Consider the following 21,284-nt stretch of genomic DNA (forward strand, 5'->3'; position numbering starts at 1 on the left):
CAAAATTTCCACTGATGATTTTCTTGACACCTCCTCAAATTTTCTGCACATGCTACTTCACCAAACTAAAACTAGACAGTTAAATGGCCTACGGTGGACGTTTCGCTGTTTGTCAGTGTGAAAAAAATTCTTCAGTTATTGTATCCAATTATACTGCACTTTACGATGAAGAGCATATCACAAGTTACGGTTTTCTTTCCGCAGGTAGTTCTTTGATGGTTTCTGTTGCATTAGTTTGTCTGTTCATGGAAATATACGTTCTCAAGCTTGCCTTAGCTAACCAAATGTGGCGAAATAACTTCTTCCTCATGTGGTTCATAAGTCAGGGTTTAGTCGAATGCATCACAATTCTCATCCATGTATACAGTGCAGTGATAACGTTAGTTCCAAATCTGTTCAATTGCAATATCTCGATATTTTTCGGTATATCCGTCGAAACCGCCTACCACATCAGCTTGCCACATTATGTTGCCTTGGCACTTGTACGCTATTTGTCCATAAGAAATCCAATGCAATTTACAAAATACATTAAAACAACCGTCTTTCAAATTGGGCTGCTGTGGATTTTCAGCATTGCATTGGCGGCGTTGATTTTACACAATCAAGGCAATTGGATTTATTTTCACCCTTTGCAAGGCAAATGGAGCTTAGCATGTGCCCGTCTGTACAACTCATCGTGGAATTTGTATTGGGGTATGTTTTGCGTGAGTTGCACATCAATTGCACTGCTCCTCTACTTGCTTTGCTTGTGCAAGCTGAAGCAGCAACGTCACCAACACCGCGGTTCGTTCAGCTACAAAAGAAACAGCTGGCCGTGCAATAAAAAAGCTGAAAAAAATCTAATCGCCATCAGTTTGACAATGACCATTGTTTTACTGTTGGAAAATGGCTTCTGGCGCCTGTGCCTGCAAGAGAATGGGTTCCACAACCGTCTGGTGAGCTTCAGTGTCAGTTTTGCCACCTTGCTGCGTTGTTGCTCCACGCCGACATTGATCCTCATCGTTAGCAGTGAATTATCATCACACAGCGTGTTCACATCTTGCTTAAGAAGGTAAGCATTGTATTGACAATTAATTAATTGATTGCGAGTAATTGTTCTTTTTTTTTGTTCTTATTTTTGATTATCATATGTCATTTATTTTATCACAGAAATCCTCCTCAACAAGAACGGATGGTGAATAATAGTAGCTGAATGGATTGCAAGTTCAGTTTGTTCATTTTTTGTTTCCACAAAGCAATATGCAAATGTTGTGAACGTTGAAATAAAGCAAACCGGCCACATGAATAATAGAATACAAGTGCGATTTGTTTTCACTTCTCCATTGACCGGCTGATTGAAGCTTCAAGAACTATATTAATTCTTGTCTGCTAACAGTGGTAATCACAGTGTGGTATAAAGATCGTTTAATAGCGTTTGCACATTTCATTGCACGGCTCTAGCTTTGTCTTTATTAAATTGCACTTTGTTGCAAAGCGTTACTTTTGAATGAATCGATCAATTTCCGTTAGACAATTTCCGTCAAGCATGTAAATAAGCAACACTAACAACAATCACTGTCGGATAGTAAACACAAACTGTGCATCGTAAATTCTGAAATATCCTCTAATCAAACAATTCTCTATTTATTCAACTTTATCAATCTTAATAACAAATCTGTTTGTGATTGCTTTTGCAAATTGAAATTTATAAAAATGATTTTATTTATTTCATTGTCCATAGTTTTCATGCAACAGCATCTGCACCGTATATATATAAATATAATTTTTTTGTTTCTGATGTTCATTTTAGTTTGCATAATTGCATAATTATTAATACTGGTTGGACTACACATTAGACGAAGATGTTCGTGAGCATTTTCAAACATAAAATATCCCAAAGATCGAATGAGCATTCAGTTGGTGCCAACTACTACTGGTCATTTGAATTCGAAGTTTGCCATTCAATTATCAACAACAATCCACAAACACTTATCTAATCATGACGTCAAAAGAATCCTTTGCTGTCATTTTAACTTCAGATTATAATTTTTTCTTTAAATTTAAATAAAAAGAAATTAATCTTCCCAATAATATTCAAAAAACATAATTATATAAGTTGTACCTATTTTTTCATTCATCTTCCATTCCGATCAGTGAACAATAATTTCAACAGAATTTACTGTTTAATTATATTAAAAACATTGATTGAATAATTTGAATTATAATAATTGAAAACTGAAAATCACAATTCTAATGACTTCACTTTCAAATTGCATTAAAAATTATTCGCGTGTGAAGAACATTCGCGAATTTTATTTATAACATATGCATACGTTTGACTGTTTGAGCACAAATAAAGCACTTTTCTTTATAGAAACTAACAAATAAAATTGAAATAAAGCAAAGCAAAGCAAAATAATTTCTCTTCTTTTCTTTCCTTCCCTTTATGCAATAACAATACTGCCGAAATTATTAAAAGCAGCAACATACATACAGATACTTGCTGAATCAAAGAAAACATTATTAAAATTAGCCATTTTTCTAGTAGCTAATTTTGACAGTACGTAAACTATCCGCTAATTCTTCTCGTTCAAGCAAATAAACAATTATTAACGTAACATTATCACTGCTTCCACCTTCAGTAATTGAGTAGTTTAATAAGTAATCAGCCAAATCCTCTCCTAAAAGTAAATTTGTTTAAGCCTATTATCACACGCAATTCATTGAAATTCAATTCATCAATACAAATTTTTAATTTCAGACTTATAATTTATAAGAAATTTTTTAAAAACATTTTTTACAATTACAACATTTATGTAAATAATTAATAATTCAAATAAAACAAATACGCAATTTAATTAATTCACACTGAGAAACTACTACATTATACAAATTGGAAGCCGAATCAGAAGTATTATGGAATATAGATTTATTTAAATTAACTGCACATCACTTGAAATAAATTATCTGTTCAATAATTAGATGCACTTACCCTTATCACGTCGTTCTGCATAAAATGAGATAACTAATTCACGACATTTGCAAATGTCCATCCCATCCCAAAAACCGTCACTTGCCATAACCAAAAGTGACTGCGATGAGCATCGGGCAAAACGTACATACTGTGGCAGTGACAAAAGTGGTGGTTTCAGATGATAATCACCTTTGAGCATAAGAATATTAATTTTATGAAAAAAAAACATTAACTTTTTTATTTAAAAAAATACCAAAGCTTCGAGTTACATTGATCCATCCATTGACACGAGATTCTCCTTGAACTTCAATTATTGCTCCGCCATTATCTTTGATTAACCGCCATTCATCCTAAGCCATTATGTTTAAATAAAATGTAAATCTTTTTCCATTAATAAATATTTGATTACCATATTTGAGGGTGAATGTTTGTGATTCAGCAGTTTCATTTCACCAAACCTATCTAGCATTGCAACCATAGAATCCCCAAGCCAAGATATGTGTATCGATTCATTATCAACAACACAAGCAAGGCAAGTTGTACCAGATTTGATATTCTTAAGAAAGTAAAGATTTTACGCATCCACTATTGTGTCATTCAAAAGTGTGATCATGTACTTCACGATGGCATTTTGCCAATAAATTCCGCTCAGTACGTTCGTAAGCTTCCAACGTACTTTCCCGTAAATTACTTGGGAAATTGGCAGAGTTGCACAAATTGTAAGCTAAATGTTTTGAAACATACAAAGCACACTCCGGACCACCGTGACCATCAAATATAGCAAAAAGTGAAATGGCAGAATTCAACTAAATTTACGATAAAGTTAGCAATAAATACATGACAACTTGAAATCATTCCATGAAATTAAACGCAAACTTCATCAATACTAATTGTATCATTAATAAGGTATACACTTAAAAATATATAATCATATTATACCAAGGACTGCTTTTCAGGAATTTGTAAAAGACGAAAATCTGAAACAATGCAAAAACGATCTTCCATTTTTCGACGCCTGTTTCGTACACTCAGAACAGAATATGATGGAATCTGGCCGACTAACTCCATCGACGAATGGGCGTGTACAATATCTTTGAAAAATGTTTGGCAAAATGAAACCAGTTCATTAACGGCCAATCTATTTAATGTGCTCGATTGAATAAACTTTTCTTCAGATTCGAAATTTTCTACCATTGAACCAACTTCATCCTCATCACCACAGCTCGACAACAAGACGTTGCAAATATGGGAGTGAAATGCTTTCGAAGAAAGCCACAAGGCATCACAATTGTTAAACCCACTAAATAATTCACATTGGAACAACGAAACGTCTAATTATAAATAAATCACTTACTGTTGCGTGAGAAATTCAACGTTTCTTGCAATCACTTCTGCAGGTATTTCTTCCATTGTAACTTTGTCTTTTGTGTCAACTCTTGGATGAACACCGTCAGGCACTGAAGTGTCGGACTGCGAGTCGAAGTCATCCAAAAGTTTTTGCAACTTCACTGAAAACGCCTCACTCATATCTTGTATTTAAATTTCCACTAAAACTTTAACATATACATAACTAGTCAGCAAACAGGAAATTGAAATGAAAAGTTAAGTTCTGTTTTGAATAATCATATTTAATACTGTGCAAATAGAAAAACAGTACAAACTTTAAATCAAATTGTACAATAAGGAAGTTTTGACTACAAAAATCATTTAACTATAATTAGAAACATTTTTCGAGAAGATAGCCACTTTCCGATAGATGCCCTTGTAGATGAAAAGCATAACAATCAATCAAAATGTACAACAATGATAACCACTGAAATTTTATGAGTGAAATTTAAATACATTTAAAATTCAAATGAAACAGATTTTCAGTTTTACCATATATGTGCATATTAATGAAAAAGTCACCTTTTAAGTTATTTTTAAGACAAACTTTCAAAGAAGATAAAAAACAAAACTTCACCTTTAACATGTTATTTAGAACAACATGATAATTGATTTTTAAGTCTAAAGTTTTAATGTATTTGAAATATTTTAAAATTTATTTTATTTTACAGTTCAAATACATACATTGAATCTATGTTTACATAAAAAACAAAATAAGCAATTGAACAAAGTAACTATAAGGTACTTTGAATCAAGTAATACTGTATTATACAGTATCGCATTGGTTTGAGGGCATCAGTGGATCTTTCCAGGTAATTTGATTATTTCACCTGAAAGTTTTTATCAGTTCAGTAGTACTTTAAATTTTTATTAGTTTATACATTAGATTATATTTTTTTAATTTATCTGTAGTATTGCAAGTATATAATTTTAAATCCGAGAAAGCTTGTTTCTTTATGAGTAAAATAAGAATGAAAAACACGAATATATATTTTTTTTATTTGTACAGATTGATGTTATAAATGAAGAGAATATTGTAATGTTTTTAATTGCAATATTTTTGCATAATTTGTTACTTGTTATTGACAGCATTTACGCTGGGCTATAATTGCTTTAGAAATAAATTGCTATATATTACAGCTTAATTCTATTTTTTTTCATATACATTCTCTTTTATTTGGCGTGTTCTTGTTTGTCGTTCATCCTTTTCAAGAAGCTTACATTACTTTTTATAATGAACTAATGATATGTTGGTACAAAGTGATTGGAATTTTCCAGTCCGCTGATAATAACATTTTCTAGTTATGAATTAATGAAATTTAAATAGAATGAATAATATTATTTTATAAAATTATTGTTTCAGATTTTAACGGCGACGGATCAAATGGAAATGGGCGACAAAATACCGATAGTTAGAGATGAACAACCGAATACCTCTGATGCAATTATTGAAGCAGATCAGTCTTTTTATTATGAAGAATTTATGGAAGGAAGCGTACCGTGTCCATCCTGTGATGGTGCAGGTAGAATACCAAAAGGTATTATTTATATATAAATATATACGTATATGTATATATATGTGCATGTTCGGAAATTCTTTTAGAACAAGAGAAACAGCTTGTTGCACTGATTCCTCTTACTGATAAACGCTTGAAGCCTCGCAGGACGTTAGTAATTGTTTTTTCTTTTAGAAATTTTGTCTATATTTGAGCATTTTATATAATCATTTTTATGAGCATTTTGAAAAATGAAATATTTTAGGACTCTTTGGGTACTGTCAGCTGTATCTGCTAGTTTACTGACTTGGGCTTTGTGTATTTTTTTTCTTATTCCCCGATCTATTGTTGTATCAAGTGATGATTCTTCCATTGTACCATACGCTGCCTACGTAAATGAAAGTCAGCCAACGGTTAAGCTTAGTTTCTTGGTAAACTGAATTAAAATTTTTTTTTAATATTTATGTATACTTATTCATTTATTTTGTTATAGAAATATTTAAATGTCACCAACTTCAACTTTGTCACTATTTCCGTTGTCAATGCATCGATGGTCTCGATTTATATTTTGGATTCACGTCGGGTAGTTGGACAGACGACAAATTTGACACATGTTATTGTACCGTTGAGATCAACACGAACAATAGTGTTTAATACCACTATTACGTTTGATTCGGAATTGTTGGTGTATGTATAATTTAAAGTTTTATTAAATGTTTGTATTTATTATTTAATATAAATATTTATTTATTTTATTTTATTTTAGGAAGTACTGTACGTTTATTAAAATCATTTTTATGCAGTTTGAGTAAGTTTTTAATGGAATCATATTATCAACCTATGACTTTTTATTTTTAATTTTAGTGTTACAATTACTAGTAATTATTTGGGTCACAGTGAACAGACGAGTGTCAGTAATAATCAGCAATTGTACTGTTCGAATCAAATACCAGATGATATTTATGCTAAGTGATATTGAAATTTATTGGTGCTTTTTTTCTATTGAATGAATGCATGAAAATCTTTATTATGCGATGATGAAATGTGATTCCATTGCCATTTAAATTGGTTTTACTACATTAAAGTATAATATATTATTATGAACAAACGGTAATTTAAAATTTTCCATGCAAATCTCATTTGCATTTGAGTTCGCCATGTGACACCAGTATCGTCGCATTCGGGGATAATTTCCTGAAAAAGACGAAGCCATCGGTGAAGCATCGCAATCAGCCAGCGCCTACTTTGTTCGATACCGCTGGTGCGGTGTCGTTGCTCACCTAGACTGCCCTTCCCTCCCCACTTCTTCGCCCTGATGGAGATTATAAAAAGTCGAAGGATGAGTTCGAGTGAGATCGTCACTGTACCGCAGAGTGGTGTAGAGAAGAGGGTCCGAGTTCGTTTAACCGAACATCGCCGTGGTCGAACTCTTAATCAACCGCCGTACAAACATATGGTTAATTTTGCCTGAGAGTCAGTAACGGTCTGTTCTCTGACACGTAACATACAGTTTCATTGTTTTATTTCATTATAATTTCACCGAAACATAACATAACACGAATTTGGTTTGGATAAGAAAAAATTATTATATTTACACTTCAGTTTAGTAAAAATATATTAAAAACTTAGAATTACAATTTTGCACGTATATTAAATTCATGATGTTATGATTTGAATGAATTGCATGCAAAGTGAAAAATATGGAAAGAGTACCTTTTAATTTTGATATTCCTTGGTGACGAAGAAATCGATTGTCTGATTGTCAAGTTAATCATTTCAAAGAAATGACAACTCTAATGGCTAAACTGAAATTATTGATTCTCAAGTTTGAAAAACTGTGTTTCAATTGGCGCGGCAATTCAGTTGATCTACCTTATACGGTCAGATTCTCGTATTCTTCGGCTACTCGTTATTTCTGTTTGCGAAAACCGTTTTTCTGTAAAACCAAAATACAAAGTTGCAAAATCAGAGTACAGAGACACACGTAACCACAGTATAACCGGAGACAAAAGTGAAACACTTGTCAACATTAAGCGAACGCGAAAGATAAAAAAAGTACGCTGTACTTCTGGCCAACTTATGACTTACGCGTTATATTGGTTGTGTTGAGAAAATTTTTTAATTCTCCATGATCAAAACATTGTTTATTTGCGCAAAAACAACGATGACGTAACGCAAGCTGCCATACTGCAGCTGGGTCAGCGTCCACGCTGTATACTTGCTACAACTATGGTGTCACAGCTGCTGACAACTCGTCAAAATGAAATGTCTCTGACAACCCGGCTGTTCAGATCAACGCATCCGCATAGACCAAGCGGTTGCGTAACCAACTCGGTTACCAAATCTCTCCTCGGAGATTTGGGCCACCAGATGCGAAGTCAGGTCAACCAACGTGTGTAAATGCGAGTGAGCAGGGAACACAAGAGAACATACGAGATGAAAGCTATCTACCCGAACGCCTGGCTGTTCCTTAGATGCTGCCTCATTACTTTTCTATGCCCCAACTGAATAAAATCGAATTCTACGGCATGCATTGTTTTTGGATTATCTATGAATAACTCATACAGTCCACTCCTTAGTGATTTTCAAGTTCCATCCGAAAGGATTTTCCAACATAGTTTTGGTCCTCTGAGCCGGATTTGAACCAGCGACCCATGGATGCACCAAGTGAACAATCACCGGCAATGAACGACTCAAGCAGAACGATGAACAACCGGAAGAGACCAACTGCGACATACGACTCTGAAATGATATCCTTAACACATGGGATGGATCGGTTGCAAGCTCATTGCACCAGAGCAACCGACATGGAAGCTATCCGCGAAGTGTCCACAGCGTTAGAGCGGACAGAGCAACGCTTTTTCGATTCACGGCAACTTCGGTTGAATGGCATCCTGAAATAAGAGAGATCAGAAGCGATCGTCGAATTTGACGAGCTAGCTGCTAAGCTCCTGGCCATATAACACTGAGCCGATGAATTGCTGTCAACTGCTGAGACACCATCGTCGACCGTGACAACCCAGTCCCGGGTGAAGAACAGTTTGTTTAGCTCAATAATGCTGATCCCGAAATTACCAACTTACGATGGAGACGTTCTCCAATTCAAGGGCTTTTGGGATCAATTCGAGGCTACGGTGCATCGCTGAGAAGATCTACAAAATAACACTAAATTGATGTATCTGCGATCCTGTTTGAGTGGGGCAGCACGGCAAGCAATTGACGGTATAATCACTTCTGCCGAGAACCACCCGGCAGTAGTGCAGCTCCTACTCGACTGCTTCTACAGAGCATCAGATATACTAGACGCACACATACTTGAGATCCTCAACATGAAACACGATGTCATCAAAGAAAGAGAACTACAGCAGCTAGACTCAGCTTATGCTTTAGCTGCCTATGTTAAAGACAGAGCAAAACAGTGCAAGTTCAAACCAGAGGGCTGGAAAACTCATCCCTGTTAACTATCTGCCCAGGGAATCCCTGATTGTTGTAAATGTTGATGTCTAATTGGTATTGATTTTTATATTGCAAAAGATGAGATACCGGCGAGACGCTAATTCGACACTATGAATCTAGAGGATTTGTTTGAAGAACTACAGCCAACTTTGGAACAAAGTGTAGTAATTGTTTCCCTGCCGTTACTTCTCTAGTTCTGTGCGCCTTATTCATCCTTGTAATAAATTGTTTTTCACTGGTTATTTGTCTCCGGTTGTAGCTGACAGATTAGCGCGAACTCATCAAACTATTGTGACAATGGCTATGCAACAAGCAGATAAACAATTTATTTATTGAATTACAAATATACAAAGGAAACGAATCTTTTCGTTGATATCTTCGAGCAGCACTTCTTTACTGCACTACTGTACCTTGAATCTTTTAGACTTAGACGTACTCGTCAAGACTGAGTCCTTCTCTACTAGTTTTATTTTCATAGAGCTTATTTATATGAAATCCTGAAAACCATGATGGCAAACATCTCTCCCAGTATCCACCCATCTACGGAGCTCTTTCCATAATGAAATTTCATTGGATACGATGGGACATAATTTCACCAACCATATTATCAACCTTTGTCCAATTGCTTAAACGATCAAAAATTGTCAGACTGTAATATTCAAGGCTTACCTTGGCGTGCTGAAAGCGTCATAATGCTTGTAGAAGTCGTGGTGTTGTCATCTCAGATACAACTTCTAAATGCACTGCCCAAGTTCTCATACAAGTGAACGAAAAGATATAATTCTTATTCACTCTTTCTTCGGCGCGTCCGGCCAGATCTAAGCCTGTATTTTCAAACGACCGTTTAACACAAATCCGAACTACTGAGAAAAAAGCTATTTTTGCAAACGATCTCGAATTTATTCGTGTGCAGCAAGGGTAGGAATGCACTGGATGGTCCGAATTTTTGCTTGCATTCTTCAATTGCTTGTTAGAAATACTCTTCCCGTTGAATGATAATGGCGTAGGTTTTCACTGCATACTTATGGCGCCATGATATTGGTTCTCTCAAACTTTTCATTGCCTCAAATTATTCCGTTTTGATTAGCTGCAATATTTATTTTATTGGTACAAATGTTTTGAATGCATAACAATTGATTACGCAACATTAGTATACTTGATGTCAAGTTTGTCAAATGCAGTTGTATTTACATTCATATATTTTAATGACAGCTTTTAGTAATCAATGTAATACAATTAGTTATTTAAAAATTAAAACTTAAAATTAAGTTTTTTATTTCATTATGGTAACTAAATGAAGTTTAATGAAATGAGATAGCAGTAGGTCAAACACATCAAAAGAATTTTTATTTTTCAACGCCCAGCAACTATATCGACAGTAAATAAGAGAATGACATAGTAAATAATAGATGATAGCAACAGTAAATAAAATAAACAAGTGATCAACAATAGCAAATAGAAACAATGAAAAATGAAAAAAACAATCAATAATACAAAACCACTTGGAAGGCGGCATTAAATCAGCTCCGGCGTTATGTACATTAATGCTTCAAGCAACTGCTCCAGGGTACGACTACCGTTGGTATATTCACAGGTATATTGTGCAACTCGTTGTTGCTTTTCAGCATAAACCTTGTTTACCCGTCTTAAGTCACCAACGGTAGCGTTTCCTGATAGCACTTGTTGAATCAGGGTGTCCATCACACCCTGTTCCGCTATCAGGAGCTGGAGTAGTTCATATAACCCGTTATGACCGTTACCCGCTTTTCTGTTGAGCCGATTATGCCAATCTTCCAAGTGGTTATTCGTCCTAATATTTACATTATGGACATTCCAAAGCGGCAGTCTTTCATCGGTCATCCACTCCTGCCGAAAATATTGAAATAAGGCTAATAAATTACCCATAGTGCCTGTTTCAAGCAGGCTAACATCAGTATCAACTTGCGGTACAGGGAGGAAAGCGGTGGCCAGGAGCATTCTTATCTTTCTTTTTGTCTGTCCTTCAGTTCTATCTTGTTTTCAGTCCCAGCTCACCGACTTTCCTATGTATGTACCGCCGGGCAAAAGTGGGATGCTTCTAAGCGGTCTAAATCCGAGGGGGTCCCACTTTTCAACGCGTCTCATTATTGGTCGTTCACCACGCTATTTTATTGGGCCGTCGAGTCGTTGTCTTATTAGTTTTCCTTATCTAATTGCTCATTGATTCAAATCTTTCCCTTGTGATTAGCTGTAATATTTTTTCATTTCATTGGTTCAGATATTCCATTTTGGATTACGTAACTTTAATAGTAGTGACGTAACATTAATTATGGAAATATTCATTGTTCAAAATTGTTTGAAGTTGTCATTCATTGAAATGTTATTTAAATATATTATCTGTGGTGAAGTTCATACTTTTTCATGATCAGCATTCCCGAAAATAATTTATCATTATTCTATTTTATTGCACAAGTGACGTTACATCAAATGCGATAGCAATAATTCAGAAAAAAACAATACAAAAAGTTAGTGATTTTCATTTTTCACTAGCCAGCAGCTGCAGCAACAGTAAAGAACAGCCAGCAGCAACAACAGGCATGAACGGCATTAACAAAATGAAAACAACAAAAAAGCAAGAAAGTAAATAATACAATACAATACAATACAATATATAATACAATACAATACAATGCAATACAATACAGTAAAATACAATCCACCACTTAGAAGGCGGCATTAAATCGGCTCCGGCGTTATATACATTAAAGCTTCTAGGAACTGCTCCAGCGTTCGTCTACCGTTGGTGTATTCACCCGTATATTGTGCAACCTGTCGTTGCTTTTCAGCATAAACTTTGCTTACGCGTCTTAAGTCACCAACGGTAGCGTTTCCTGATAGCACTTTTTGAATCAGGGTGTCCATCACACCTTATTCTGCTATCAGGATCTGGAGCAGCTCATACAACCTGTTGATTTTTAGCCGCTTTTCTGTTGAGCTGATTGTGCCAACCTTCCAAGTGATTATTGGTTCTGATATTTACATTATATACATTCCAAAGCGGCAGTCGCTCATCGGTCATCCACTCCTGCCGAAAATATTGGAATAAAGCTGCCAGGCTACCCGTAATGCCTGTTTCAAGCAGCCTAACAGCGGTATCAACTTGCGGTATAGGAGGAAAGCGGTTCATTATTTTTCATATTTTACTTTTTTCTTGATTCTTCTTCTGTTCTATATCGTGTTTTCAGTCAACTCACTGACTTTTTTGTTCCGCCTGGCAGAAGTGGAAGTAGCAGCTCTGTACCCGCGTATTCGGGAAGTAACCCCGAATTGCAGGTATCAGGGCTGTTTCAAAATCACAGATAATGGTATGTGGATTAAGGTCGACCTCCAGAACTGCCGCTTTGTCTATTAAAGCTTGAAAAATATACCCGTACGTTCCAATATCTTTACCCGTACATAAACAATAGACTGCTGGCACCAGCTTACCCGCCACAAAGGCATGGATGGTAAACAATTGTTCATACCAGTATAATACAACCTTGAATGTGCCATCCATGCCCCAGGTTTTCACGGCTGCCAGTAGTCTAATGATATCGGCCATCGAAAAGATCAGGATATGCTTTGACGCACACTGCCACAATAAAAAATTTTCACCGGCCTTCGTTGTTCTGAAGGGGACAGGGATTTGCAGGTCCCAACGATGTTCAGGCAGTTTTAGGCAGCGCTTTGACCGGTGGCTGTACATCATGGACTTTACCCGTTTAGCAGCCAGAAAATAGTCAGATGTTGATGGCTCAGCGGACGCGGCGAAAGCTTCTTCATCGTAAATGGCGGGGGTTTCGTTTCTTTCACGCTTCGCTTTCACAAAACCGCTTTTACCATTTTGTACCCCAAGTGCGGATCGAATGGGCATGCTTCGACGATTGGTCTGCCTGAGCACCGCTGTTACATCCAGGTTTGTGGTTAGTCCACCTTCGCACCTTTTCTTTTCCTGTACCAAAACAAATTCTTTATAAAAAAGTACATATTTAGTATTTTCAAAGGACATACTCGCTACGCCACAATCTCCAATTTTTCAACCGTTTGCCAGTATATCTCAATTTGTACGCCCTGCTTTCATACACAAGAGACGTACCACCGCAACGGTTTGTTACAAGACGTAACTTAGGAAAATCAGACTTCAACTCGTGGCACCAAAAAATGTAGCAATGGCAAGGAGCACTACACTTTTTATAACAATCAGGTTCCAATACTGACTGTAGTTCTTTGCGCCTTACTCGAACTTTTCGACTGCATTTCACCAGTTGCAACATCAATCCCAAATCATTGTCAACTTCAGCACCATTTCCATTGAAATATATATCCAGCAGTTGTCCATCTCGTTCAAGTACAATTTTCATATGCCAGAAAGCAGGAAGTTGGTTTTTAATTTTCTTGTTTATTTCCTTGTGATGGCTGCTGCGCTATGCCATAATCTTTGGCAGTTTATTTGCTTTAGCCATCATTTGCTGTTCTAATCGAAAGATCAGTTTAACATCAGCCAACTTGTTTGCCATTGTAACGACCCGCTTAGCGGGGTCGTCTGATTCGTTTCCTCCGGGTCCGCTCCAGTTCGCCCGCCGTGCACACGCTTAACAACGGCTAGTTAAGTTCCGACACGTCGGGTCATGCGGGTCTGTCGCCAGAAGACAACCGCGGCTTTCGCCGGCGGCATCTTTGAACTGGGCGGGATGGGAGAATTTATTGGCGCGGCTCTGCGTCTGCCTCAGCTGGACCTGCAATTAGCAACGCCACCGTACAGCCATTGTTGTTACACATGCATCATCATGTGGCTAGCTAAATCATTATCTGATATAGGAGAAAAATATTTGCTACAGTTCTATTTTCAACATCTCCAGTAAAAACGGCTCAACCAAATGCTGAAGCCGACTTAGTGTAACAGTCCTCACCAGTCGGTGACGTTCGTTTTGTTCCGGATCCGGCTGAAGAAGAGGCAGAACAGCGGACTTCATTTCCTTCTCACGGCACCACCGATGCATTTATATTACAGTAGAAAACAAGTTTGCACTTGATTAATAAAATGGGCTCGTTGCATCAGAATAAACAACTGCAATAATGATCGCTTTTGTTCCGCCAATTCATGCGAAACCTCTGATGGTCAGGAAGTGAATTGTAGGTATGGATGTTAGCGGCAACAAGTTATAGCGAGTGCCTACTAGACACAGACGGCATGCATGAGCTCGATTCCCATCAATGCTTCATCACTTGGCTCTTTTCATTTGGCTCACTTGGCTTCGGACACAGTTCGACATCAGCAGTCTTTATTACTCTTGCTCATCGCTTCACTTAAATTTACTGCTCTGACGATGACGTGATACCGGGTTTATATAGCAGGCGGAGGCCGGCCACGGAGGGAGGTCGCTGAAACAGGCCGCCGAGCTGACCTAGATATTGCTAGCCGAGGCATTAATATATTGCCCAAGTGGTGCCGCTTCGGGCGCAACGTGACAACCTGTGAATTGAGTGGAACAAAGGATACAGCTATCACTCCTAATTTTACTCTTGGATGTATTTTTATTATTAAAAATGTTTTAATTAATAATTGTGCTGATTTGATCATCAAATTATACAAAAACCTGCTTCTCTATAAATTACAAAAATACAAACTTGATTATCATTTATACTGTACTATGTAACGAAGTTGTTTGAAGTTATCAAAAATGGTTAATGTGATGAGAGAAATAGTGTTTAAGTGGATGAAACGAAATGACGAAAAGTGTATGGAACTTCAAAGATTGATATCCGAGTTGAAATCAGTAAAAAACGACTGCTGTTTTTGCTTATTTTTTATGTATATTATTTTATAGAGAGGCTTCAATCTTGGAAATTTATATGTTGATGAAAATGACTATCCACGCAGTGATATTGACAACATCGTTCGTCGCATACGATGTATTGTAGTTTTGTTTGTTTTTATATTTTATTTTTAGGTTAATTAATTTTGTTTAGGCCTTCAAACGGAAATTAGGGATGTGGGCGAAAAGATGTGTGAAGAATGGATTGACATGCATAATAAACGTATTGCCCGTTTAATCTGTGAAATGAGCCCATTCGCAGTTGTTGATGAAGTATTGCCAAATTCCACTGGTGAAGTGATGGTTAGTTGACAATGTTTTCTTTAAAAAAAAATTTTTTTTCATTAATTTTAATTTAGGGTTTGAAAAAGCATGACAAACTGTTTCGCATTGGTGAATTTAAAGTTGAAGATTTTGAAAGTTGTGATAACATTGTCGAACTTTTGGAAAATGCGGTAAGCATGTGCAGTAAACAAGAAAATTAAAAACCAACTTTTTCTGCTTTCCAGCATAATATGAAAATTGTACTTGAACGAGATGGAGAACTGCTGGATATATATTTCAATGGAAATGGTGCTGATGTTGACAATGGTTTGGGACTGACATTACGACTGGTGGAACGCTTTCCATTAATAACTATGGAAAGTCCATAACTAGCAGTATTTTTCTTACTCAAGTGTCAAAGCAGTAAAATTATATTATTTGAAATTTTATAAAAAAAATTTTTTCTCAAGAAAGCATGTGTTTTCGATATGGCTTGCAGCTAAGTCTGCAATTCTCTCGTTAAAAATAATAATGTACTCTTTTTTCTCACCTTTGCATATTTCAGTTATAAATTTGTAGATCTCGCGTCGTGCAAAATGTCATATAGTTTAATAGGAAAAGATGAATTTTCGGTATGTGTATTGCGTTGTGAGGGAAGTGATTATGAGCACTTAAATCAGCAAAATTTCACAAACAAAAGTGAACAGAGCACACATCCGTATGCATTGTTGGTCAGAGAAAGTTTCCGTTCACCAGCGCAGATGGTTCGCGTGATTTTTCGGGCAAAGGTACCTTGTCGAGAATATTATCCGCTTCTTTGTCAGCGGTTGTGGAATTATCATCAACGGTCGAAAGTGATTGTTGTTCAATATGGTTTTGGCTTTCAATTTCAAAATTTTGCTGCTGCTGATGCTGCTTTGCGTTGAAATTCAAACGTTGCAGTTTCTCTTTAAGCCGATTGATCGTCTCGATTTGTACTTCCATTTGACATTCCAAATGTCTGTTGTACAAATTGATCGCGTCCAACTGATTTCGTTGTTGCTGATTTTGCACAACCACCGCCTGCAAAAATGGCAACACCTTTTGCCTGAGCGATTCGGACTCTTCTTTGGAATTTGCCTCCGAATCCCGTGCTAACAGCTTCTGAGCAGTTTCGATCCACTTCATCCGAATCGTCAGCGCACTTTCTTCACGTTCCTGCAAGGTGACCCTCTGCTGGAGTGTATTCATCAGTTCCATTGTGCTTTCGTAATTGGTGATGGCAGTTTTCAGCTTTGCCGACGTAACTTTTTCCCTCTCTTCGGCAGCTTTCAATCTACCCCTCACCTCTTTGCACTGACCACTCAGTTCGTCGACGATTTCCTTCAACGACTGGCATTCAGCAGATTTTTCCTCGATTGTTATCTACAAATTGATGCATATTCAAATGGATTGGTTTCAATTGAATTTCGCACATCAATCAATATATATATATATATATACAAACTGTTCATCTTATCACCTCTGAACATTCCAACTGAGTTTCAGTTTCTAATAGTTTACGTTCCATTTCGGTCATTTTTTTCAAATAGCTCTCCTTTTCCTGAAGAGAAAATTATTAATAATCGATTAAAATTACAGAAAATTTTTTTGACAAATATACTTGTCTGAAAGATTCCATCTCGTTGGCAATAATTTCACAAATCTTACGATCGCGGTCGTTTAACGTTTGCTTGTGTTGAATAAATTCAAGGCGACTTTTCAGTTCTTCAACATTGAGCTTCAAAAATCAACACAATAAAGTAGATAAATGAAATGCAAACTATTTTACACTTTACACTTGACTTTACCTTTTCCATATTTTCCACAGAATCTTCTGGAAAATTGTCATCAGGCGCGCAGGTTGAATTGTCAATTTTTTCAACGCAACACTTTGGACATAGACTCTATATTTGCATTGCATTTCAAAAAACTTCATTAAAATATTCTTTGAAAAGAACCTCTACTTACAATTGTAGGCGCATTTTCAAATTCAAGCAGACGAAATTCAAGCAGTTCATTCGCTTCGATCAATTCATCAATTTGTATTTGTTGCTTCTCCTTGGAAGGTTGAAGAATGTTAATACGATCCCGAAGCTCTTTGACCAGATTCCACAGCTTTTGTCTTTCCTCTTCCCAACCAGATTCGACACTGTTTCGAGATTCGTTCAGTGAACAAATTTTGAACGGTATCACAATGTTGTCGTCGTAGTTCTTTTCCAAAGAATTTCCATATTCAAGTCGTCTACATCGAAGACTATTTTCTAAATCTTGATCTTTCAAAATCTGAAATTTCGTATACACATGGTGAACAGAACGGTAACGTTTAAATTCTCCCTTTTTTATTTTGTATTATCAATATATTATTTTCATTCATCCTCTTACCGATACTTGATCGTGCGGTAGAGTTTCAAAAGACTGAGAACTGTAAGAGAATACAGAATCTGATGTAGAATGATTTTCAAGTTCATTCCAGTTGAATGAATGGGATTTTCTTGTTCGATTGATTACTCGAAGAAGAACTTCAACTTTTCTTTCCTTGTCCTACAACGGAACGAAATTCCATTAATCTGCCTTCAACACTGACTGACTAATGAACACATACAGCAACAAGTTGTTTATACGTGGCGATGGTTTTACAATATTGTACATTTAAATTTCTCAATCGTTGCAATTCTTCTTCTTTGTCCGCAGTTAATTTGCGCTGTTTCAGACGACAGCATTCTGCTGATATTTTCTCCAAACATTGTTTCTGTAATTTTAAAAAAGCAAAATTATGAAATTATTCAACTTTTTTTAATTTGTAAAATAATCATTATCTGAATACATTTTACAAATTTAAACACTGAATAAAATTTACACGTGCGTATTGAGATTGTGCAAATGAAAACTATAGCAGATACCATAGCAGCCAGATCATCTTGACTTTGCTTCAATTTGTCTTCATAATGCTTCGTTTCATACGCGATTACTGTTTTAATTTTTCCTTGATATTTTTTGTTGTTCTTCATTAAGGTTTTTTGTGTTTTCTCTAGCTCTTTGATTTTCTTATTCTGAAAGTTTACGTTTTAATCCAATGAAAACAAAATTTCTATGATGAATGCAATATGATTATCAGAATTATTGCAAAGGAAATGTACCATCACCAACAACGGGATGAATTTCGGGAAATTATTTAAAATAAAAAGAAAAATTACCGTTTCCGCTTTATTTTGTATTAGTTGTGAATTAATTTCTTCAGTACGTTTAAGTTGTTCTTCAAGTTCGTTGATCTTGTGCTGCCAGCGCATCTTTTCTTTTTGATGCTCTTCTTTCGTAATCTTCAACGAATGCAAAATAAATTATCATAATTTAAGAATATTACTGCAAAACAATTTTGAAATCTTTAAACATATTCAAAGGTACATACCATGCACAAGCTTACAGAATACATTGGGATGCTGAAATCATTTGCTCGATTGAATCTGCTCAAATCCATGATGTAATGTCAAATTAATTAATATGCAATTGTTAATTTTCTCCAATCAGTGTTCCTGAATGAATAAATAAGTACATTATTTAATAAATAAACTTAAAATTCATCATAAAAATAAATTTAAAATTGTCCTATAAACCAACATATTTCGATTATTTTTTACTGAAAAAAAGCGTCAAATCAAAGTTGATAAAAATATGTTTTCTTAATTTACTAAATGACATTTATGCTTATTCAATAAATTTGTTAAAATTTGGTGTTAATAAGCTGAAATTTACTAAAATGTATGCAAATTAATGCAATTATTCAGTCAATTTCAAAAATACTAACCAATGTTTTACACAACTTTAAATCATTTTCAAAATTTGAAATGATTTGGAAAAAAATTTTCAAGGCAAATCTATTTGCGTAACTTTAAAAATCGTAAAGCCAATTAAAAAACTAAACTAAATTTTATGAAATGTGAAATAATAATTTGAAAGTAAATCTAAAAGGTGAAATTGTTTTTCTTTTGATATTCAAAATGAATGAAAGTACTGTCATGCGATGAGCAACATCTACTATCATCCAATGTTGTAAAATAAAAGTCTCATTTATTTATTAATATTTTATTGATTGACTGGGAGTTATAATGCATAATTGAAAAACGATACAACAAGACAGTAATGCTTCAATGAAATGAAAATACTTTTTTAAAACTACAAATTTGAAAAAAAAGAAATGTGCCAAAGGTCAAATCTAAATTAACCTACTCATCAATTTATTTTATTAAAATTAAACAAAGAGTTTAAAATGTATCGTGACAAAAATGCGCATAAATTTTTAAAATTATTCATTTTAAATCTGTTTAATAAAACTATTTTAACTGTACAAAGCTTTTGCAAATAAATTTGTTTATAATCGAAATAATAATAATGAAAATTGACAAATAATTGACCAATTTCAATGGGCATAGGTGGTTTCAAAAATCTCATCGATTTTATATTTAAATTTCAAATTTTTTTGAATTTTTAAATTTAAATTAATAATTCGAAGAGCATTATTATAAGAATTAGAAAATAAAATTTTCTCCGTGAAAAAAGACACTTACTAAAGGTTGGATTTGAAATGTTTGCATAAAAAAACAGGGAGAAGTGATGAGAATAAAAAGAAATCTCAATATCCGTACATCTGCATATGTGTACTGCTTTGCTGTTTGACCTCTCTTCTCAGAGACTCCCCCTGCACAACTGTGCATGGCAAATGTGCAGTTGCCGGGCCTGAAGATGCGCTGACCTCGTTTATTGGCAAACAGTCAAAAAAGACACAAACCCGAATGCTTTTTTGTTTGTCTACTGGGTGGGTAAATGTTCAAAATTTGAACGCAACTTAATTTTATAAAGGAAATTTATTATTTTATTTATTCTTTTCCATTGAAAATTTAAACAAATTGCCATTAAAAGGTGATAAATAAGAATTACTGCTTGGGAAAAAGTGATCAATATAATATGATCAATGTCGTACCAATCAATCATATCATGCATCATTGTCACAGTCGAGCCGGTTTTACTTTTTTTACAGTAATTAAAAGAAAAAAAATTAAGAATAATTTGAAATTCAAATGAAACAAATGTAATTTCTTTTTAAATTAAAACATATAAATTGAATATTAAAAAAAGTATTTCTAAAAAAATTTTTAAATAAACTTTGAAGTTTATTGTTTGAAATGGTTCAAAAAATGGTTTATTGCAAATAACCGTAATTAATTTGTGTGTTTTTGAGCGTTGACCTGAATTAATTGTCAGTTTCGACGTTCGAAAAATTTGCAATCACTTGTCAATCGTTTGAAATAGTTTAACTGAAGTTCAGTTATAAGTTAATAAAAAAAGAAAAGAAAAAAAAACCACCGTTTCAACTAAATTAAACAACAATATAAAAACACTAACCTTCTCATCATCACAAATTATTATTATTATTACTACTATTATTTTTTTATATAGAATTATTGTACTTTTTTATTTTGTGTCAGTTGTGGTCGTGCAATGAATTCCAATAATGATTTAGAGATGAACTTCGGGTTTGGTCCCACTTGGGCTCAATTTTATTCCCATTCGGTCCCACTTTTCATTTATTGGTCGTTGTACTCGCTATTTTATTATTGGTCGTTGACGTCGACTCCTATTAGAAACGTAAAGTCGTAGAAAAATTGGGGTTTCCTTGTCCAGATAGAGCATTGGAAGTAGGATCTTCCCTAATAATGGGCTGTAAATTTATAGAATATCAGAAATGTCAAAGAAATCTCGGAGGGATCTAGTGTGCGTTTGCGAAATAGCCATGACCCCATGTGAATTACACTGTAGACAACATACTTATGGTGCGTCATGTTAGTAAGATGCTCCTTCATTAGAACTCTTAGATAAAAT

At 35.0% G+C, this 21,284-nt stretch overlaps 10 protein-coding genes across 10 annotated transcripts; 5 read left to right on the forward strand and 5 right to left on the reverse strand.

The window, feature by feature from the left end:
- The first annotated feature begins 83 nt into the window (after nt 1-83).
- On the forward strand, nt 84-1,192 carry Tsp_01555 (conserved hypothetical protein). Its single transcript, XM_003377319.1, has 2 exons — nt 84-1,051; nt 1,150-1,192. The coding sequence occupies exons 1-2, from the start codon at nt 84-86 to the stop codon at nt 1,190-1,192; spliced, it is 1,011 nt and encodes a 336-aa protein (XP_003377367.1).
- A 1,231-nt stretch (nt 1,193-2,423) lies between these two features.
- Tsp_01554 (putative protein phosphatase 2C) lies at nt 2,424-4,480 on the reverse strand. The gene is made up of 8 exons (XM_003377320.1): nt 4,308-4,480; nt 3,893-4,253; nt 3,571-3,759; nt 3,363-3,509; nt 3,207-3,303; nt 2,972-3,142; nt 2,550-2,660; nt 2,424-2,482 (listed from the first exon to the last, which is right to left on the reverse strand). The coding sequence occupies exons 1-8, from the start codon at nt 4,478-4,480 to the stop codon at nt 2,424-2,426; spliced, it is 1,308 nt and encodes a 435-aa protein (XP_003377368.1).
- A 296-nt stretch (nt 4,481-4,776) lies between these two features.
- Tsp_01553 (transmembrane protein 106B) lies at nt 4,777-6,808 on the forward strand. Its single transcript, XM_003377321.1, is given in 9 exon segments — nt 4,777-4,780; nt 5,011-5,094; nt 5,114-5,151; nt 5,703-5,877; nt 5,943-6,006; nt 6,101-6,248; nt 6,329-6,522; nt 6,602-6,613; nt 6,700-6,808. 9 exon segments carry the CDS (start codon nt 4,777-4,779, stop codon nt 6,806-6,808), a joined length of 828 nt encoding a protein of 275 aa, XP_003377369.1.
- A 366-nt stretch (nt 6,809-7,174) lies between these two features.
- Nucleotides 7,175-7,944, forward strand: Tsp_01552 (hypothetical protein). The gene is made up of 2 exons (XM_003377322.1): nt 7,175-7,291; nt 7,699-7,944. Exons 1-2 carry the CDS (start codon nt 7,175-7,177, stop codon nt 7,942-7,944), a joined length of 363 nt encoding a protein of 120 aa, XP_003377370.1.
- A 338-nt stretch (nt 7,945-8,282) lies between these two features.
- On the reverse strand, nt 8,283-8,975 carry Tsp_01551 (conserved hypothetical protein). The gene is made up of 4 exons (XM_003377323.1): nt 8,919-8,975; nt 8,630-8,884; nt 8,401-8,577; nt 8,283-8,339 (listed from the first exon to the last, which is right to left on the reverse strand). The coding sequence occupies exons 1-4, from the start codon at nt 8,973-8,975 to the stop codon at nt 8,283-8,285; spliced, it is 546 nt and encodes a 181-aa protein (XP_003377371.1).
- A 1,003-nt stretch (nt 8,976-9,978) lies between these two features.
- Tsp_01550 (hypothetical protein) lies at nt 9,979-11,268 on the reverse strand. The gene is made up of 2 exons (XM_003377324.1): nt 10,869-11,268; nt 9,979-10,154 (listed from the first exon to the last, which is right to left on the reverse strand). Exons 1-2 carry the CDS (start codon nt 11,266-11,268, stop codon nt 9,979-9,981), a joined length of 576 nt encoding a protein of 191 aa, XP_003377372.1.
- Nucleotides 11,269-11,335: 67 nt separating this feature from the next.
- Nucleotides 11,336-12,155, forward strand: Tsp_01549 (hypothetical protein). Its single transcript, XM_003377325.1, has 3 exons — nt 11,336-11,468; nt 11,821-11,910; nt 11,998-12,155. The coding sequence occupies exons 1-3, from the start codon at nt 11,336-11,338 to the stop codon at nt 12,153-12,155; spliced, it is 381 nt and encodes a 126-aa protein (XP_003377373.1).
- Nucleotides 12,156-12,520: 365 nt separating this feature from the next.
- Tsp_01548 (conserved hypothetical protein) lies at nt 12,521-13,670 on the reverse strand. Its single transcript, XM_003377326.1, has 2 exons — nt 13,406-13,670; nt 12,521-13,278 (listed from the first exon to the last, which is right to left on the reverse strand). Exons 1-2 carry the CDS (start codon nt 13,668-13,670, stop codon nt 12,521-12,523), a joined length of 1,023 nt encoding a protein of 340 aa, XP_003377374.1.
- A 1,320-nt stretch (nt 13,671-14,990) lies between these two features.
- On the forward strand, nt 14,991-15,778 carry Tsp_01547 (conserved hypothetical protein). Its single transcript, XM_003377327.1, has 4 exons — nt 14,991-15,086; nt 15,138-15,222; nt 15,280-15,428; nt 15,635-15,778. Exons 1-4 carry the CDS (start codon nt 14,991-14,993, stop codon nt 15,776-15,778), a joined length of 474 nt encoding a protein of 157 aa, XP_003377375.1.
- Nucleotides 15,779-16,121: 343 nt separating this feature from the next.
- Nucleotides 16,122-18,885, reverse strand: Tsp_01546 (hypothetical protein). The gene is made up of 10 exons (XM_003377328.1): nt 18,817-18,885; nt 18,605-18,727; nt 18,311-18,460; nt 18,013-18,159; nt 17,793-17,951; nt 17,379-17,693; nt 17,219-17,314; nt 17,032-17,148; nt 16,891-16,971; nt 16,122-16,793 (listed from the first exon to the last, which is right to left on the reverse strand). Exons 1-10 carry the CDS (start codon nt 18,883-18,885, stop codon nt 16,122-16,124), a joined length of 1,929 nt encoding a protein of 642 aa, XP_003377376.1.
- Between the last annotated feature and the right edge of the window lie 2,399 nt (nt 18,886-21,284).

The sequence above is a fragment of the Trichinella spiralis genome, assembly GCF_000181795.1.
Source record: "Trichinella spiralis strain ISS 195 chromosome Unknown Scfld4, whole genome shotgun sequence".
In the NCBI taxonomy this organism is placed as follows: domain Eukaryota; kingdom Metazoa; phylum Nematoda; class Enoplea; order Trichinellida; family Trichinellidae; genus Trichinella; species Trichinella spiralis.

What these genes read in the sequence shown, in the direction of transcription:
- Tsp_01554 (XM_003377320.1), bottom strand. Translation starts at nt 4,480, where the DNA reads ATGAGTGAGGCGTTTTCAGTGAAGTTGCAAAAACTTTTGGATGACTTC. An exon ending in TTCCTGAAAAGCAGTCCTTG is followed by an intron (nt 3,760 to 3,892) that starts GTATAATATGAT and finishes TCGTAAATTTAG; the next exon opens with TTGAATTCTGCCATTTCACT. An exon ending in ACGAGAAGAATTAGCGGATA is followed by an intron (nt 2,483 to 2,549) that starts GTTTACGTACTG and finishes TCTTTGATTCAG; the next exon opens with CAAGTATCTGTATGTATGTT.
- Tsp_01555 (XM_003377319.1), top strand. Translation starts at nt 84, where the DNA reads ATGGCCTACGGTGGACGTTTCGCTGTTTGTCAGTGTGAAAAAAATTCT. An exon ending in TTCACATCTTGCTTAAGAAG is followed by an intron (nt 1,052 to 1,149) that starts GTAAGCATTGTA and finishes ATTTTATCACAG; the next exon opens with AAATCCTCCTCAACAAGAAC.
- Tsp_01552 (XM_003377322.1), top strand. Translation starts at nt 7,175, where the DNA reads ATGAGTTCGAGTGAGATCGTCACTGTACCGCAGAGTGGTGTAGAGAAG. An exon ending in AACCGCCGTACAAACATATG is followed by an intron (nt 7,292 to 7,698) that starts GTTAATTTTGCC and finishes GCGGCAATTCAG; the next exon opens with TTGATCTACCTTATACGGTC.
- Tsp_01550 (XM_003377324.1), bottom strand. Translation starts at nt 11,268, where the DNA reads ATGCTCCTGGCCACCGCTTTCCTCCCTGTACCGCAAGTTGATACTGAT. An exon ending in TACCTGTGAATATACCAACG is followed by an intron (nt 10,155 to 10,868) that starts GTAGTCGTACCC and finishes CTTTTTTCTCAG; the next exon opens with TAGTTCGGATTTGTGTTAAA.
- Tsp_01546 (XM_003377328.1), bottom strand. Translation starts at nt 18,885, where the DNA reads ATGGATTTGAGCAGATTCAATCGAGCAAATGATTTCAGCATCCCAATG. An exon ending in TACAAAATAAAGCGGAAACG is followed by an intron (nt 18,461 to 18,604) that starts GTAATTTTTCTT and finishes GTAAACTTTCAG; the next exon opens with AATAAGAAAATCAAAGAGCT. An exon ending in CGTATAAACAACTTGTTGCT is followed by an intron (nt 17,952 to 18,012) that starts GTATGTGTTCAT and finishes GTTCCGTTGTAG; the next exon opens with GACAAGGAAAGAAAAGTTGA.
- Tsp_01548 (XM_003377326.1), bottom strand. Translation starts at nt 13,670, where the DNA reads ATGAAAATTGTACTTGAACGAGATGGACAACTGCTGGATATATATTTC. An exon ending in TGTAACAAACCGTTGCGGTG is followed by an intron (nt 13,279 to 13,405) that starts GTACGTCTCTTG and finishes TTTTTTATAAAG; the next exon opens with AATTTGTTTTGGTACAGGAA.
- Tsp_01547 (XM_003377327.1), top strand. Translation starts at nt 14,991, where the DNA reads ATGGTTAATGTGATGAGAGAAATAGTGTTTAAGTGGATGAAACGAAAT. An exon ending in TGATATCCGAGTTGAAATCA is followed by an intron (nt 15,087 to 15,137) that starts GTAAAAAACGAC and finishes ATTATTTTATAG; the next exon opens with AGAGGCTTCAATCTTGGAAA. An exon ending in CATCGTTCGTCGCATACGAT is followed by an intron (nt 15,223 to 15,279) that starts GTATTGTAGTTT and finishes AATTTTGTTTAG; the next exon opens with GCCTTCAAACGGAAATTAGG.
- Tsp_01553 (XM_003377321.1), top strand. An exon ending in GCATCAGTGGATCTTTCCAG is followed by an intron (nt 5,152 to 5,702) that starts GTAATTTGATTA and finishes TTATTGTTTCAG; the next exon opens with ATTTTAACGGCGACGGATCA. An exon ending in CGCTTGAAGCCTCGCAGGAC is followed by an intron (nt 6,007 to 6,100) that starts GTTAGTAATTGT and finishes GAAATATTTTAG; the next exon opens with GACTCTTTGGGTACTGTCAG.
- Tsp_01551 (XM_003377323.1), bottom strand. Translation starts at nt 8,975, where the DNA reads ATGCACCGTAGCCTCGAATTGATCCCAAAAGCCCTTGAATTGGAGAAC. An exon ending in AATTGGAGAACGTCTCCATC is followed by an intron (nt 8,885 to 8,918) that starts GTAAGTTGGTAA and finishes AGCATTATTGAG; the next exon opens with CTAAACAAACTGTTCTTCAC. An exon ending in AAATCACTAAGGAGTGGACT is followed by an intron (nt 8,340 to 8,400) that starts GTATGAGTTATT and finishes GATTTTATTCAG; the next exon opens with TTGGGGCATAGAAAAGTAAT.
- Tsp_01549 (XM_003377325.1), top strand. Translation starts at nt 11,336, where the DNA reads ATGTATGTACCGCCGGGCAAAAGTGGGATGCTTCTAAGCGGTCTAAAT. An exon ending in GTCGAGTCGTTGTCTTATTA is followed by an intron (nt 11,469 to 11,820) that starts GTTTTCCTTATC and finishes ATTTTTCACTAG; the next exon opens with CCAGCAGCTGCAGCAACAGT. An exon ending in AACAACAAAAAAGCAAGAAA is followed by an intron (nt 11,911 to 11,997) that starts GTAAATAATACA and finishes TCCACCACTTAG; the next exon opens with AAGGCGGCATTAAATCGGCT.